General features: G+C 47.5%; 1 protein-coding gene across 2 annotated transcripts in view; it reads right to left on the bottom strand.

Moving 5' to 3' along the window:
• The window catches only part of NPR3 (natriuretic peptide receptor 3), a 64,682-nt gene extending 46,690 nt beyond the window's left edge, over positions 1 to 17,992 (bottom strand). For both annotated transcript variants that reach the window (XM_024578431.4, XM_024578432.4), the window contains exons 1-2: positions 16,683 to 17,992; positions 7,013 to 7,135 (exon numbers count right to left, since the gene is read on the bottom strand). In XM_024578431.4, coding sequence (XP_024434199.1) covers positions 7,013 to 7,135; positions 16,683 to 17,439 — 880 coding nt within the window. In that variant the 5' untranslated portion in view covers positions 17,440 to 17,992. The remainder of the gene's footprint in view (positions 1 to 7,012; positions 7,136 to 16,682) is intronic.
• Between the last annotated feature and the right edge of the window lie 519 nt (positions 17,993 to 18,511).

The following is an 18,511-nucleotide window of genomic DNA, read 5'->3' as shown; positions in this document are numbered from 1 at the left end:
TCCTCCTCCTCCCACACGAGGCCTCCCAGATGCGGAGGGGGCCTCAGTGAGGAAGCAAGCAGAGAGCCAGTGATTTGCGCATCTGCCACCGGCCAGGGTGAGCCCAGCTGGTGCTCGGGACACAGACATCGTGGCCTTTGTGACGGGGCCAGATCCACGTGCCGGGAAGACCCCAAAGTCTGAAAATGTTCCTCGTCCCGCGGAGGAACCCATTTCTCATAAGCATGCAATCAATATTTATTGATTCATTTTTAACTGATTTGAGGTATCAGGACTCAGCAGGAGTAATGTTTCTTAGGCAAAGAGGGTCAGTCACTCAGCTCTGGGAAAATTCTCTCCTGGGAAGACTGAACCCCACTGGCCCTCCCAAGGGCTGTGCAATGTCGTTAGAAAGTACACACGGAACTGGAAACAGCAACTATCTCAGTTACTAAAATGGGGAAAACATTTGTTTTCTAAGGGAAAAAAAGAATGGGAACAGTAGTGCTTAATAAATTTAAGCCAAAATAAACAGGTATCAGTCCCACACTTAACAGACACTATGACTTCCTGCTTTTGTGGGGGTGTCTCGTTGTAAAGTGTCAGTAACATCTCCCACGCGGGGCACAGGTTGGCTTGGCGTGACGCCCCACCAGTGGGGCGAATTTAGTTCCGTGGACGCCTGGGTGCCCCGGGAGATCAACGGGTGGAACGCAGAATGACATGATCAGAGCCGCGCCTTAGGAAACAGCAGTGGACTAGAGTGGGGAGACACGGGAGGTTCACGGCCACAGTAATCAGGCAAGAGGTTGTGAGAGGTGAAATGTGGGAAGACACCCCCCACCCCAAAATTAAACATGGTTCTCGGGGGCGGGGGTAGAACCATAGGCAAGTTTACATTTCCTTCCTTGTCGTTTTCCTTTCCTTTGTGTGTGTGTGTGTTTCTGAATCTGGGAAGTTTTCAATAATGAATATTTACTGCTTTTTTAATCAACAAGAGGGTGAGCCTTTGAGAATGAAAGCAGAGGACTATGCAAGAGGAATCTCAAGCCTCCAGAAGAATGGGGGAGTGAGGGACAGCAGAGAGGGAGGCGCGTCACCAGCTGCAGAGGAAAGGAAAACGGGGTGTCACTAGAGGAAAGAGCAGAATCAGATGGAGGAGGTGGACGTGGAAATTATAATGATTTCAGGGAGGGTCCTAGTCAATCCAAGGTGATGACTATGGAATGACCAAGTGACATCACCAGTCTGGGGTGGGAAATAATGGCCTAAACAGAAAGAGGAGTGAAAAAGCCCAAGAGGGTATTGGATGTCACTTCTATATGGCTTAGAGTTAGCACCAGGGACTGGCTGGCTGCCCTTGGTGAGGGAGTGCAGGGCAAGAGGGAGGAGCCTGAGCACAGACACGTTGGGGATGCCACTTTCAGAGCAGGAGTAGGAGGAGATGGAGCAGCTCACAGAGAACCAGAAAAATGTGGTGCCACCAAAGCTAGGAAAACAGCGTTTCCAGAAAGAAATGGATGGAAACAATACGGAATGTTCTAAAGCTCCAAAATAGCAGTCACTAGCCAAATGTGTGACTAATTAAACTTTAATTGAAATTAAATAAAACTAAAACTTTAGTTTCTCAGTTGCACTTGCTACATTTCAACACAGACTAGAACAAGCTACTATCCCAGAAGGTCCCACGGCACAGCACTGCTTTCCAGGCATGAAGCATGGCCCAAGGTAAGGCTAATGGCCTTGGCAATGAGGCGGTCACCAGTGACCTTAAGGATAGTGCTCTCAGAGAAGTGGTGGGCACTAACATCATATCTTTATAATGGTCCTGAACCAGGGATTAAGAGGAGGAGAAAGAAGTCTTCTCGTGATAAGTAGGGCAGAGAAGGTGAGTCTTAACAGCTGTTTCGGGAATAAGGGAAAGCAAATTTGCTTGGCTTGGCTTGGCTTTTTCTGATTTGTTTTCAACATTTTGAGTGAGAAGGGTACAGAATATTTGTGAAAGAGGAAATGACCTGCTCAGCACTATGCCCTGTGCTCAGCAATCCTGCGGCCAGGGAGCTGGGGCTGGCGGGGGGGGGGGGGGGGGGAGGGGGGGGGGGGGGCGCGGGGAGCCGGGGGCAACTGGTGGTTCCCACATTGGGATAACTGTGTCATCCTGTAGCTCTCACTCCTTACCCAGGACCCAGCACATAGTAGGCCTTCAATAAATGCAGGCTGAGTGACTAGCTGCAACATCACTGGATACATCCAAGAAATGAATGCCTGGAGTTCGTCTGGGCTGGTGCAGAGCGCCACGCCTCCACGCCCGAGCTACCCTCTCCAGATGTCCAGGCACTACGTGCCTGCCATGAGCGAGGCTGGTCCGGTTCCTCCCACCAGCAATGACAGCACCAGGTACTGGGTGACGCCACCGTGAACAGCTTCGCCTGTACCGTTTCGTTCTTTGATCCGCATAAAAACTCTGTGAGGTAGATTTAAGTACAATCCCTGTCTCACAGAGGAGGAAACTGAGGCTCAAGGAGGTACACGTGCCCGAAGTCGCTTAGCTAACAAACAACAGAAGCAGGGTTCAGAGGCCAGCCAGACTCCAAGCGCTGGTGCCGTGCCTGCTCCACATACAGTGCGTCAGCGTTTGGGGTGTTCGAAGATTTAAAACGGCAAATGCAGTGGGGTGGCAAAAAATGTTAAAAACAAAAGGAACGGGAAGAAAGATCAAATGGGGAAGTGCCTAAATGTGGCTTAACAACTGTTACAGTTGAAAGATTGTGTCAGAATTCTTTCTTTCCTCATTGTCCCAAACTGACTTTAATGTGCATACGTCACTTTGATAGCAAAACATAATAAATCCAATCCCTCCCCTTCTCTGCCATTTTTCCACTTCTACTGAGTCAAATGATTTGTGTGCATCACCTAGCTGTACCGTACTTCCATCCTCACCTTCATTGGTGTCCTCAGAGTTCTCAGGAAGTCAGGAAAGTTCTGGACAGTCCCAGACGGCATTGCCCAAGTAACCTTCCATGCAACTTACATCCAAAGAAGACAACGCCAATGAATGAGAATGCCGGCAGGTGCTATTAAAAACTCTCCAGGACAAAATAAATCATCTTCTCTCTCGATTTTTTTAACCTATTTTTTCAATCTTACTTTCCATCACTGGAATTCCCCCATAATATATTCTGAGCTCCTGTAGCAATATAATCTGGACAGATATGAGACTATTTCTGAGTGTTCGCTAAGACACAATAATTGAGTAATCAGGAAATACGAACACACCATCAGTATGTTTTTTGAGAATCCAACATCAAGTAAATATCGATAAAATAGGACATTTTTGCAGAATGGGTATAGAGTTTGGTGTGCGGAAGCACAGTGAGAGGAGCGCGTTGACGAATTGTTACAAACACGCATCCGATTCTTAGGGCACAACATCTCAGAGAAGGCCCTTCCTGAGGGACACGGGACCCGCGCTCTAGGTCACTGTGCCGACCCTAAGGTTCGGTTTACTGCTTATGCTCTGAGGAGGGAAGGTGCCTCAGGGCCTGTGGCAAACATGGACAGTGGCCTCTCTACAGCCATCTTGCCTCCTTCCTGAGCAACAGAATCCTGACATGACGTGGAGTGGCAGTGAGTTCCGCTAAAAGCACACATTTCCTGGCTCCCCCCACGAGTGGGGGTAGGCAATGATATGTCAGCAGGTGTCAGTGAGGGGGGCTTCCAGAGAGCTCTGCCAACAGAACTGAGCCAACTGAGAGGATCTCTTTTTTTGCTGCTCATCTTCCCCTCATTGCCTTGACTAAAATCAAGACATGATCCCTGGTGCCCCAGCCATCATCTCGTGGCCTTGAATGGAAGCCATTCGCTGAGATTGAGGAAGTGAAAACACAGAAGAAGCTTGGATCCCTGGTGACATGATGGAACCACCGTACCCGCCCAGGACGTCCTACAGGTGAGAGAATAAACCTCTACATCGGTTGAGGTCAACAATCACTATTGTTGACCATCTTGGTTATTTTATGCAGATAAACTCCCAATGCATCCAGGTCTTTAGGATGTATTAGATAAAAGTGGATTAATTTGATGACAAAATATGGCCTAACTCAATCTATGAAACTATATCACAGAAAAATGTACAAACTTATTTTTAAAGTTCCATGTGTAATGGCAAAGTAAACTAAGACTGATAATAAATATAGCTAACATTATTTAAATGCTCAACAAGCTTGCTCTCATACACTTCATATCATTTATTACCCAGCCTGATGCCGGAAGGTAAATACTATTATTATCACCACTAGAGGAAACTAAGGCTTGCATGAGAGGGCAGGGTCACGTCCATGTGCCAAGAGCTAGGATATGGCACAGCCTCTCAAGCAGACTGACACCTGAGCCCAAAACCTGAGCAACGAGGCCGAAAAAGGAAAAGAAATGGAATCTGATCAGAAATGTCGAGGATACTGTATAGGTTGTATAAAAGCACACTGTATACTGTGCAACTATGTAATTTTTTAAGAAGCAAAACAACTGAACTCAGAAAAATAAGTTTTAAAAGTTGGTCCAAAATCACCAACAGTGAGTCATATACATGTATATGTACTTAAAGACAAAAAGTTGGAAATTAAAGTACCACCATTGTTATATATTATGCTGGAAGCTCTTGTCAATACAATAGGAAAAGAAAAAGAAATAAGATGTTAGCTATCAGAATGAAGGAAAACTTGTTATTACTTGAAAATGACATAAAAGTTATTGGAACATGGGATTAATATGTGGAATTCTTGCAAAATAAATAAGCAAAACTCGTAGATTTCTGTATAACAATGACAGCTACAAATGCGGGGAGAAAGGTCACAATCACAGCAACAACCGGAAAACATAAAATATCGAAGAATGGACTCCACAAGGATGTTGCAGAATTCAAATGAAAAAAAAGGCAAATCTTTGCTTATGGACATAAGATGAAATTAGAGTAAATAAAATAATTGAAAAGGTAGGTGATACAAAGTTGATAGGGATGTAGGAAAACAGACAATCTCATACGTCATTGCAGAAGTGTAAACTGGCAACCCTGTCTTCGAGACAACTTGGCAGTATCGCTCAAGACCTAAATGTTTATAACCTTTGACCCAGAAATTCTACTTCTAGATATTTATCTCACAGAATAAATATGTGTAGTTTTATGCTACGTGGGACACACTTTGATATGTTCTATTCTATTACATTGATATATTCTAGTCTATTCCATTCGATTACAAATACTGCCCAAATTTCACATGTGTGTACACACATACATGTACACTCCGGGCAACTCCACGTAGCCTCGTTCTTACAGCAAAAAAGCTGGGAACAACACAAATTTTTAAAAACAGGAGGCTGAAAAAGTAAAGATGGCATGTCAACCTTATACAAGACTGTGTACCCATTCTATAAATTGTGTGATCATTTTACTTAAAAATATTTTGTAAATATACATTATATATATAGTAAAATACACACAATGGGCATAGTTCTAAATATTACCACTGCACTTTTATCTGGGTGTCGGAATTATGGTAACTCATTTTCTTCCCCGTGCTTTTCTATGTTTCTCAAATTTTCGATAATACTCACGTGTTGAAATGACCAGGGGAAAGCAATGCAAGCTTTAACTGTAGATGAAAGGACCTGTAAATGCCAGCGCCTGATATCTGCAGTGCATTTGCCCATTTATAATGTGCCTCCAATTCTGTCTGCAGTTGCCAACTTGCAAAATTCAGAATAAATGTCTTTTTCTTTTCATTTTTCACCAGTCTCTACCGCTATCTCAGTGAAGTCAGTGCTGCAGCCAATAATGTGACTACATTCTGATTTGGGGTCAAGAAGTGAAACTGCCACTCTGCTTGTGAAAAAAGAGGTGGGGAGACGATTGTGGCAGCAAGGAGGAAAACACCGGGCATTTGCCCAGAAAGCCTGCAATCTCCAATTTTGTCCACTGCGAGAAAGCAGTGGCGACTTTGGATTCAACAACTTTTTTGGATCGGCATGAAACATGTGTTTTGCTGTCTGCTTACGCGCAATGCTCTATGGCTTAAGTAAGCCAGGGCGTCCGAGCGGGGGCCTGGGGTGTGTATTGCAAGATTCAGATCCTGTCTGACTCTCTCTCAACAGCCAGAGCTGGGAAGAGGAGCCCAGTGTCCACATGCCTTTTGTGACGTGCAGGCGCAGCGCCCCTCAACCGTCTAAGGGCAGTATCTGAGAAAATGGCCCGCAGCCTGACAGGGTCCATCAGAGAGAGCTCCGACCACATTGGGAAAAACGTTTTGTACTTGTGATCTCCATCAACTCCTTAAACACGCTCCATCACAGGCACCCTGGAAACTTTCCCAGACCCACTTTAAGAAAGTAACTGCTTTCAATCCTGTATGTTGACGGTTCATGAACTCCTGTATGGGAGAAGCGTAAGGAGCAGCCGTCGGAAACGACGGGGCCTGGGAGCACTGACTTCCAAAGCGTTGTACCTTGGTTTACAGTAAAGGTTATCTTCTTTGTCTCACAGTGTGGCCCATTCCAAACACGTGGGGAACACGCATAAATACACAAACACACAATCATGTCACTAAAAGTTTTATGCTACGTGGGACACACTTTGATATGTTCTATTCTATTACATTGATATATTCTAGTCTATTCCATTCGATTACAAATACTGCCCAAATTTCACTAAAATTATTCCAACAGGCAATCACTGAGGCAACGTGCAGTATGGAACACACTAGGGAGGGGCCTTTGGGGCCCGGATTTATGACCATTTGCAGACAAGTCCCTTGGCATCACAGGTACATGGAGGGGGGGTTCTCTCTCTCTCTCTCTCTCTCTCTCTCTCACATGGGTTCTCAGAGAAGAAAAACTTAGAAGTGATGACCGTGTTCAGAACCACAGATTTCTAAAACCCCAGCTATGGCAATCAAATGTGTTGGCATAACTCCCACTGTTGGCTCTTTCTGGCCCCTTCCTGACCCCCCAGCCGCGCAAGGGAAGGCGGTCGCAGAGTTACCGTAGGAAGAGCTGTTGAAGAGCTCGATGTTGAAGAAAGCGTAGTCTCCGCTGGTCATCCCGTGTCGGTGCGCCGCCAGCATGATGCCCCGGACTGTGTCACCGCTGGCACACATGATCACCACTGGGGACGGAGGAGCAAACAACACGTGTGAGACACGGAAACCAGGGAGAGGCTGACAAAGCATGAGGCACCTACACCGTCCTCAGGTAGCCTCACAAATCATGTATTACAATAATTACACAGGAGGCAAATAGTAACTTCACTAGAAAGTGAGAAATCTAGCGGATGCCACCGCAACCAAGCGATGGAAGCCAGAGTCACCAATCACGGGAACGGATTTCTGAGCCCTCTAATGTAACACACCCAGGGCCAAAACGGTCAAAATGGGTGGCCCGAAGCTAATCAGGAGGACGCAGCTGCAAACGCAGCTTAGGGACAGTCTGTGGAAGTTCTGGCCAAGCGTTGCCTGCCTCATGCTTTTCGAAATGGTCTATTTCAGGGGCATCGAACTCATATTCACTGGGGGCCATATCAGCCTTGCAGTGGCCTTCAAACAGCTGAATGTAATTTTAGGACTGCATAAACGTAACTACTCCTTAACTAGGGTCAAGGAGCTCTACATCGGCCCTTTTAAGGCCACCGCGAGGCTGATGTGGCCCACGGTGAAGAAGAGTTTGACACCCCTGGTCTATTTCATGAAAAACAAAGACTAGCTGAGGAAATATTCTAGAGTAAAAGACACTTAGAGGAACAGAAAACTCAGTGCAATGTGTGATCCTGGGTTGGATCCTGGACCTTAAAAAAATAATAATATAAGTCTTGCTACATGTTATTGAAACAACTGGAGAGATTTGAGTAAGGCCTGTAAGTTAGATAACAGTATTGCGATTGTGGTAATATTCTTGCTTTCCATAATTCTACTGTGGATTTATTTTTCATAGTTCTACTGTGGATATACTTTTTCTTAGGTGACACAACTACTTAAGAGCCAAGGAGCAGGATGGCTGTACTTACTCTCAAATGGTTCACTAAAGGATAGTAATATATGTGTGATACGTGCGTGTATATGTTTGGAGAGGGGAGGGGAGGAGAAGGGAAGAGAGGGAGGGAAGAGAAGGGCAGGTGAGAGGGAAAGGAGGGATTTGGAATGATGAAGCATAAGTGGCAGAATGTTAACAATTGGCAAAAATCATGGTGAAGTCTATACAGAGGTTTTTTCCTATGTAATTCTTACATCTTTTCCAAAAATGTAAAATAGTTTTTAAAAATACTTCAAAAGAATCACCAGATTTGCCCAATATGAAACAGTGAGGAGCATCAACTGCTTTTTAAACTTAATTGCAGGGTAAACACATTTTCCTGAAGAAGCAAAATGAAGGTTTTAGGGAGACCCTTCATTTGGCAAATCAGAGGATGCAGCGAGTGGCACGGGCTCTCTGCTGTCTTAATTTTGAAACGTTTCTCTCAAACAGTCTCAACATACGTGGGAAAAGATGAGCAAGACTCCAGGTCCCTGGCCACACTCTCTCAATTTTCGTCCACAATTGTCGGATTTGAGAGGCTTTGAGCAGCTCCAGAATGTTGCTGCCTGCCTCATAAGGGCTTCGACAGGCAGGAGTGACGTGGAAACCTGGCCATGACCCAGCTAATTTGATCACTGTTGCTGACTCTTGTCCCACGACGGGGACACTGTTCTGTGCTGCACACACAGAGGAGAGGAGAGACCTGGAGGGGGCTGGGCGCTGTAACCTCGCTATCACCTTCACCGTGCGCCCGCTCTCAGAGATGTGTGTGTTCTTTGTAAAATAGCATGGGTGCTGAGAGACATGAAACAAACTCCATGCTGTGCCTGAGCTGTCTTGGCAACGCGCGGGGGGGGGGGGGGGGGGGGGTTAGGGCTTGTTGGTATTTCGTTTACCGCAACCTGCACTGACAGCATTGGATCGCGGCTCCGACATTCCTCAGTGCAAAGGGGCTCCGTGGGCAGGCTAAACGCTCTGGGGAAACTTGTTTTTAAACAATACAAAACCCATGAAGAGCTATCACTGTGGGAGTGGGTGCTGTTTGTGCCCAGAAACATAGTGATGTATTTGAGTTACACAGTCAGATTCCAAGATGCCTCCATGAGGAAGCTTTCGAAGAAACACCTCATTACTCATTGTGACTTAGACCCTTGTTTTAGCCATGTTATAATTCTAGTCCCTTCCATTAAAAAAGAACCAAGGTGTCCCACAAAACAGCCAAGAAGGGGCTGAGGCTGGACAAGTTTGAAGAGTGTGGATTCCAAGCGGGGCATCCCCAGGAGAGTCCAGTAGACTCAGGCAGACGGTCTGCCAGGCAGACCTCATCATTTGTGTTCAGTTAACCAGAGTGCAGAGTCTGCCTCTAGACCCCCAGGTGCAGAGCATCACTCTGTCGACACATACATGGCAGAGTCTCAATAACCTAACTCAGATATGTTTAGATAATCTGAAACGCAGATTACTTAAATTCAATGAGAACCAAAATGGCCATGAACATATCTGTGTCACCATGTACCTATGCATGCTCACTGAGGAGCAAAATTATAAGGAGTGGGATGTTGGTGAGGATGAAATCAGATTCAGCTAAGTCGGTTGAGTGATTCAGGCATCTAAAGCCATCAGGGCTTGCGAACTCTAAACGTCCATCTAAGAGACATATACCCAGCCCCAGACCAAACAGCCCGGGTCCTCAGGCCAGAGCATAAGCTTCCCTAAGTCCTGGCCAGGCTCTGTCCAACACTGGCCTCTCTGTCACTTCTTTTTTTATTTTTACAGTCCTGGCCCATCTCCATCTCTCTGTCCCTATCACCGCCAAGACCAATGGCTCTGATTGACACATTCTTTCTTTAAGTCCAGTACCTACTTAGACTGAGCAAGAGGGACCCAGTGGCACTGTGTCTATCTAAGCAGCTTTGATTAGTTTAGATCTCATCCACTGTGTTTTGACCGTGTGGTTCAACTCTCAAAAGGAACCTTTAACTCCCAAGTCCATGGGCAGGGTATTGTCTTCCTTGCATACAACCCATCGTGCACATTATGGTTCAGTCTAGGTTGGAGCAAGTACTCAAAGATGCTAGCAAAGCAGTCAGAGAGCAGAACCCTTCTGGATTTGTAGGATAATCCCTAATCTCTTACGCTTGTTTCATTCAAGCCTAATTCAACTGCAAGTATTTTTAGCTACTTGCCTTTACACAGTCCATCAGAAGATTAAAATAGTTTTCACTAAAATAGCATTCTCTTCCTACTCATGTTTCATCAGTTTACATAACTCATTAAACTACAGACTTAAAATAAGCACAACTGGCATAAACAGATTTGGGGGCAGCTCTTGGAAAGTATGTGGCCAAGTGTGAGAGGCCTGCAGCCACACTCGGGAGACGTGTGCTACCTGCCAGTGCTCACCAACAGGCGGCAAGGCTTGCAGGGGAAAGAGAGCATCGGCTAATCCTGTGAGTAGAGGTCGTTTAAGACAGTTTTGAAACAGTTCTGTTTTATTTAAGTATATTTAAATACATAAATACTAATCTGGGGGTCGAATTGTTAGAATTCTGAAAGGGGGGCGGTGTGATTCTAAGTTGCTGAGTAGACTTTTTGCCATTCTGCCCGATTTTCTCCACCTTCTCAAAGACCTTGCAGTGTTCCACCCCCCACAACCCGGTTCCCCCCGTGTCTTCTGTAAGAGGCTCCTCACGACTGCAGCACTTTCTTGCCATCGCTCTAAGACCTGCAGGGAGAGGGCAAAGAGGTGGCTCCCGAAGCCAGTTCAGTGAACCGAACACTTTCCAGGTAGCATACCTGAGTTGGGGGTAGGCATACCTTGCCCCGGTCTCCGGTTTCCATAGTGGAGCAACGTCTAGTGAGGTGACACTCCATGCGCCTGCCTTCATTTACCCCTCTCTGCCCCCACTCCCCAGAGGAAAATGAGTGGACTGTCTGACTGGTGAGTCTGAAATAAAAACCTGGGCAGGATGGCTCGGCCCTTCTTCCTTCCTCTGTGAGATGTGTCTGCGTTCAGAGAGCACACATTACCGGTGACGCCTGTCACGGGGTAAGGGGCCTGTCCTGGAGGTGGGTCTGCAGCTGAACCACTGGTCTGTAGTTTAGTGGATGAACCTGCCTAGTTCTGAGAGAAAGTAACAAGCAGCCCTTTGGGCAGCAGATCTGAATCCATGTTCTCTAATAGTTTTTATCAAAAATAAAAACAGTATTTTCACATTGTCTATGTGACTCCTACATCCATCTTCCATTTAAATCTAAACCTGGAAGAGGAGAGGGATGTTACTGCGCAGGAGCAAAGGAAGATGTACCGTGTGGTGCAAATCGAAACTACGTTAGCAGAAATGAAAAGCCGAATCTCCACAGTGACTTTGGGAGTCATCAAAGAAATGCCTAGGTAAGAGCAATTTTTCCAAAGACAGGGTAGGAGGAAGGGGATAAGCAAAGTACAGGGTGTCAATCCAGGAGATCTAACATTCAAATAAAACAAATTCTAGAAAGAGAAAATGGAGGGGATAAAATTACCAAAGAAATAATTTAAGAAATTTTCCCAGAACCAAAAGACATGAGTTCCTGGATTGAAGAGGCCTACCCTTCAATATAGTCAAGTGCATAAGGCAAAATTCTGCCATAAAAATATATCGTAATGGAATGTGGAACATTGTGAACAAAAAAAAAATAGTCTAAAAATTTCCAGGAAAAAAAATACAACAAACAATAGATGAAGAAGCAGAATCAATTCTGGCTTCCTAATAGCAATATTAGAATTTAAAAGACAATCCTTCAAATTTTGAGGGAAAATAATTTCAGACCTAGAATTCTATAATTACATATAACCGTAGGATAAAGAAATTTTCAGTCATTAAAGATCTCAAACTTTAGCTCTTATTCATCCTTTCTGAGAAAGCTCCTGGAGGATGTACTCTATCAAAACAAGAGTATGAACCAAGAAAGAGAACACAGAAGAATCTAGCTGGAGAGAGACGGGTGGAAATTGCAGGAGGATGTTGAAGAAAGAGCCCAAAGTTACAACTGTGCAGCATGTTTAGAAAGTAACTAAACTGGAGCAGCTCAAGAGACTTAAAATATAAAATGTGTAGATGATTTACTTATAAGTCCATAGGAAACTAAGCAAACAAACAAAAATAGACTTTTTAACCCCAAAGAAAACAAGTAGGGCAAGAAAGAAATGTCATCGTAGTCGCCTGTATGGCTCAGCTACAAATAGCATTTAGAAAGTAATGATAATGTAGATACTGAATACTGCTGAGCTAACCAAAAATTGCAATACAATTATGTTGGAAGGATGACTGGAAGGAAAGCCTGAGTGTGTGGTTAACAGGGAATAGACGAGGACTAAATCAGCATCTCCCACTTGGGATGACAACAGATAAAACCTAAAACGGAAAAAATCAAAAGTAACATGTGATTTAGAGGTAGGAGGCCAAAGACTGACAGGAACTGCTACAAGAGTTACAAATAGTTGCCTCCGGGAAGTGAGACATGGGGAATGGGAGACAGGAAACTTGTTCCCAATGACACGTGTAATTTTCTTTTTAAAATACAGAGCTGTACAACTAACTTTCAATAAAATAAAATCTGGTTTTAAGAAAAAATACTTCCCTCTGGCTGTTTCTACACTACTGAGCAATGGGTTTCATTTGCACACCTGAGATTGCACCTCCATTTTGTTGTGCAACAAGTTCCACCTACTCCAAAGGCTTCCGAATTCCCCCAGGGCAGCCTACAAGGCTCCTTTCTTCCGCTCTGTGTTAGTTACTTCACTTATCATGGGTTCTTTGCTTTAAGACTCTGCTGATGGACCACTTGGTCATTTCCCCCAGCCTCCTTCTAAATATAAATGACTCTGTACTGATATCTCTATAGTTGTTATGTAGGCCCAGATTAACGACATTACTAATAACTAATGAGATAAAGCTACAGCTCTTCATACAAAAGGTGTGTAAAACACTTCTACTTCAGTATTTTATATATAGACAAAACAACTGCTGGCTTTTATTGTTCAAAAAAATATTTTTACACTTGCTTTTTAAAAAATAAATTTATCATTGAGGGTAGAATATTTAGGGCAGTAGTTAGTTAACTATATAACTGAATTGGTTTTAAAGAAAGATCTTTTTCTTTGAATAACTTATGCCCAGATATGTGTATTTCAGTGATATTATGTGTTGGCTAAAGATATGAGAGAAAAAAATGTTAATTATTGACTTCAATGGTAAATACCTAAAATGAAAGAATAATTAATATCCCTTAGTTTGTCTTTATACAGTACAAAATATAGCCAAATGAAATTTTAGTCATATTATTATTTGAAATAGTGGCATTGTCAGTTTTTCCCCTTTCAGAGATTCAAAAATGTGTGATCTGGCCCTGGCTGGTGTGGTCAGTTGGTTGGGCGTGGTCCCACAAACCAAAAGGTTGCTGGTTCGATTCCCAGTCAGGGCACATGCCTGGTTGCAAGTTTGGTCCCTGGTCAGGCAACACATCCATCAGTGTTTCTCTCTCTCTCTCTCTTTCTCCCTCCCTTTCTCTCTCTCAAAATAAAAATAAATAAATAAAATTATTCTGAAAAATTGTGATCTGATTTTAAACATGAACTTCATTCTCAAAAAAAGTGCTAAAAATATTCTCTCCAAAAGGAGTGGTGGGGACTTTCTAGTTCTATGATGTTTAATGTAGAATTTTTAAAGACAAAAATGCAGTCAGTTACATTTTTACACTTGAGTGAGCACAAATCAGAACCACCAAACATCAGCCTGAAGGGGCCTGATTCTCACCCGAACTTGCATGAGGAGGAAATTCAGCCTTAGAGAAGGTAAGTAACTTGCCCAGGCAAAGCAGCTGCAGAATGGAGATGGCAAATCCAGAGCACCTGCTTCTCGCCCCAGGGCTCTTTCCCTAGGATATGGCCTCACCTTCCAGTACAGGTGATTGTCCTATCTATAAACTAATGACCACTGTAATAAAACCGCACGTTTACTAAGCACCGCTGCCCCGGCACCATTCCAGCGCCTTCCGCCTGCTAGCTCAGTTAACCCCCCCAGCATCCCTAAGATGGGGGTGTCCCCAGTACCCCCCCTTTACCTGAGGAACCTGAAGAGCAGTTTAGTGGCAGCCCAAGCTCGCTCTCCCGTGAATGCCTGAGCCAGGACAAACAGTCTAGAAATCAAACTCCACTGAACCCCTGTTTAACCCATTAACTGCTTATCGTAAAGTAATGGTAATTATTAGCAAAAGGGAAAAGATCCCCACAGAGAGCTTTGTCATTAAGCAACTTTTTCTCCTGAGGGTAGGGAATTTCCGGGAGGGAGAGAGGACTTAAGGGAGAAACTATTTTGTATTTCTGAACACCTGCCAAGTCACTGTTGAAAACAGTCTTTAGAGCAGGGATGGTAACCTTTGTCACCTGTAAAATATACAGAGTAGAAGTGGGGGAGGGAGGTGGGACTGGCTGGGGTGGGGTGGAGGGAAGGGGAGAAAATGCAGACAATTGTAACTGAATAAAAATAAATTAATTAATTTAAAAAATACAGATCAGCCAAGCAAACTTTCACCACTAAATTCAAACTTGGAGGGAGGGGGAAATAAAAGCAAAGAGACTGGGAACATCGAAGAGGCTTTTAGAATTAAAAAATAATCTGCAGGGCTGGGGAGAAAAGGCAGAAAACTACTTAAACAACAATAAAAAAATTAAATTAAATTAAATTAAATCTTTAAAAAATAAATAATAATAACAATCTGCAGCAGCAGAATGCAGTCCAAGCCCTCCGAAGCCCCCAGCCCCCCAGAGCAATGCTGCCCTCCCTGGTCCCTCCCCTCTGCCGCCCTTGGTGAAGCTGAGGGGCCCCGTGGCCATGGCCGTGGCCGTGGCCGCCATCTGCCCTCATCTGGAATGACAGATCCCCTCCGCCAGGAATCCCAGGCCACGTGCTCAGGGATCACTCCTGGCATTGAGACCTTCAGGGCAGTGGCAGCGCGGAGGCGTTGGGACAGCTCGGATCTCGCGGGGAGGGGGACACACCCCCATCCCCAGCTAGCCCTGGGAAGTCTCCAACTCCTAGCTCCCGGCCCTGGAAAGCCGAGCGCCCAAGACTCGGGTTCCGGGGGCCAGAGCAGCCCAAGGTCTGCAGTAACCTGGGGACTAGGGGTTAAGAAGTAGGTGTGGGTTTCTCCGCGGGGCGGGGCGGGGCGAGTCCGCAGCCGTTGGAGACAAGTACCCTTTTTCATAATCAGCAAAGCCCGCGCGCCCCGCCTGCTTGGCTGGCAGGGATTCGGCGCAGACAGCCTGGAGTTCGAAAGCTCAAAACTTGGCCACGCATCCCCACTGTCAACACCTCCCGCCTCCACGCTCTGAAAAGTGCGTTCACTACGAGTCCGAGGTGGCCGCAGCGCCAGCCTCCAGGGCTCTCCTGCCCACTCTCACCTGTTCCTGAGACTCCCAGCCTCCAGCTGCACTCCCTCTCACAGCCAGCGCCCAGCTATCGGGCCGTGACAAGTTGCGGGCTAGCCCCGCACCTGGCTCAGCCCCTGTCCACTTCGGTCTCCCGGCGTGGGGTCGTGGGGAGCTTTGCTGGGATTGCTTTGTTTACAATCCAGGCGCGGGCCGGAGCAGAGGCTGATTCCACCAGGTCTCCGCACCCCAAACCTGACACCCGGAGGGAGGGAACTGCGCTTGGCTGTGATCTCAGCCCGCCATTCCCGCAGTCTACTCTGTAGTAAGATGGGGCCATACTGGGGGCTTTCGTGATGCTGTATCCGCGACCACCCGCCTCTCCCACTCCCTGTAGCCCTAGCCACCATCCCCAGCCTTGAGCTCTTCGTCCAGTTTGGCGCTTAGTCAAACCCCTAAAGACCCGCGGAGAAAACTTGGAGAGCACGTGGGAATGAGGTTCAGCACCCACTTCTCCAGAGCGCGCTCCCGCAAAGCCTCCTTCCCGGCGCTTTGGAGACCGCGATGCCCAACACACCCCGGGGACTGAATGTCGCCTGAGTCCAGACACAGCAAGGCATTTTTGTGGAAACCACAGAAGCTCGTTTATAAGAGGCTGGAGGGGCCGTGGAAGGAATGAGAAGGGCGATAAATGAGCCTTTAAAAGAAAGTTGGGATCTGTGGAAGGAGCAGCCGGGAAACCCGGAGACCTGAGCTAGCCATGTGGCGGCGCACGCTTCCGCCCTAGGACGGGGCGCGCGACAGGAAAGGACCAGGAACAAGTTCTTTCGGCCTCCACATGCGTTCAGATCCTAGTCAGACCAGGGCGCCGGTAGTGCTTCCCTAATCGGGAGTGCGCCCCTAATTGCTAGCCAGGCGCAGGCGAGGGGGAGCGAGGAAGAAAAAACCCAGGCAGTTTGACAGCACCTGTCGGAGCTGCGAGTAAGACGCCCCTCCCCCAGGCTCCATCACGTCCCCGGGACCTTCTGCGTACCCCCCGCGACAGCGATGGACTTTGATTAAAGGTTAGGGTAGCCGGACAGAGCACACCCAGGCGAGCCCCGAATACCCGCCCTCCCAGGCCTTAGTGCCGCAGGTGGGGAAGTGGGGTCCACAGAGGAGCGATGGGTGTGTAGGGAGAGCCGCCGAGAGCGGTTGGGTTACCTCCCGCTGGGGCCCAGGGCCCCCTCCTGCTCACCTCGCTCACTGGCCTGGATGTAGCGCACGATGTCGTCCAGGTCCAAGTCTTTGGTCTCATCGAAACTGTAGGAGGACGTATGCAAACCCTCCTCCTGGAAGACCTCGTGGACCCCCTCGAGGGTGAAGTAGCAGTTCCGCTCCAGCTTGTCGTCGCTGTACACCAGCGCGGCGCGGCTCCACTGGTGGTGGCGGAACAGGGCGAGCATCATCTCGCCCATCTTGGCGTACGCGGGCGACACGCGCGTGAGGTGCGAGTATTCCGTGTCCTTGTGCTGGAAGCCGGCGGCAAGTGCCCCGGCGGACAGCATGGGCAGGTCCCAGTGCGACGCGAGCCGTGCCACCGGCGCCGCCGCGTATTCGCACACTGGCCCGAGAATGAGGTCGGGCTTGGAGCCCCGCGCCGCCGCCACGCGGTCCACCAGGCTGAAGAGCGCGCGGTTGCCGCAGTCTGAGTCTTCATAGGTCACCTGGAAACGAGTGCCGGGTGGCAGAAGACGCTGCCCAGTCCCATTGCCCTCCACGCTGCGCAGCGCATATTCGATGGCCGGCCGTACACGGGCCAAGGAGAACAGGTAGGAGTCGTCCTGGGGCAACAGCACCAGCACCTCGATCTTCTGCGGTGGCAGAGCCTCTCTTTCCCGGCGCCCGCTGCTCGGGACCTCGCCCCCGCCGCCACCGCCACCCGCGCTGCCGGCTAGCAATGCCCAGGCAAGAAGGACGCACGAGGAGAAAGTCCGCACCAGCAGGGACGGCATCGTGCCGCAGGAAAGCGCCCGCCCTCACTGCCGACTCGCCCTCTGCCCCCCACCCAGCCTTCCTCTTTCCTTCCCACTCTTCTCTCCAAAGTCCCTGCGCCCCCTTGGGCGCTCCGAGAAAATAAAATACCCCCTTCGCTAACTCGCCAAAAGATAGAGAGGAAGAACAGTCCTTCTTTGCAATGTCACTCGTTTAAAAAAAAAGAAAAAGAAAAAGAAGAAAAAGTTCACCGGGTGTAAACCTGTAGGCCTGTAAATATTTATATATACTTATTATAAATATATATATATTCGCCCTCCCTTTATATATACTATTTTGCTTAGAGGTGGCTTCTATTTGGGCGTTGCTAAGGTAGCTTTTGAAAGCGTATTTGTAAAAGAAAAAAAGTTAGACTTTCCAAGTGCTTGTAATTGACGGTGCATCTCCCTCGCGTTTGATCTCATTGATTTGCGCCGGTTCCTGGATCCATAACCGGCGTTTAAATAGCGTGGCAGCGGCGGAGCATGTTACCACACAAGGCGCGCCAAGGACGGGCTTGTATTTCCAGCGGGTGGGGAGGTGGGGGTGGGGAGCGGTGGGGGTTGGGCTGGGGGAGCCTCTCATTAACATTCTTACATCAGGGCTCCTCCCCGCACCCCTTCCCTTCCCATCCCACCCCTGTCCGTAACCCCTACTCCCCGCTAGCCCTCAGCCTTTTCCTTAAAGCCACAGTCGCCCACGTCTGCACCCGCTGGAGACCCCACGGCACTGCAACGCCTCCGGGGTCTCCGCCTCTCCCTGGCTCCGCACAGGAGCGCTCTCTCCAGCATTAGGCTTTTAAAAAGGAAATGCTTTCGAAAATACACAAATGCGTGCAGGCACGCTCACATCATGCAAAAAATAAACAACAGGATTACAGAAAGGGGTGGTCCTAAAAATTGGTAGTTTCGGTGCAAAAATCCGTAGGTCCGGTTCTCGCTCACCTCTTTCTCAGTCCGGCCACATTCTCTCCCGACGCGCAAACTCGGGCAGGCACGCAACCTTCCCTGTCCCCGGGCGCAAGGTGAGGGCACAGGGACCATGGACTCTGTG

This window comes from Desmodus rotundus, chromosome 1, assembly GCF_022682495.2.
Source record: "Desmodus rotundus isolate HL8 chromosome 1, HLdesRot8A.1, whole genome shotgun sequence".
Taxonomy (NCBI): Eukaryota; Metazoa; Chordata; class Mammalia; order Chiroptera; family Phyllostomidae; genus Desmodus; species Desmodus rotundus.
This window is presented reverse-complemented; position numbering and strand designations above follow the sequence as displayed.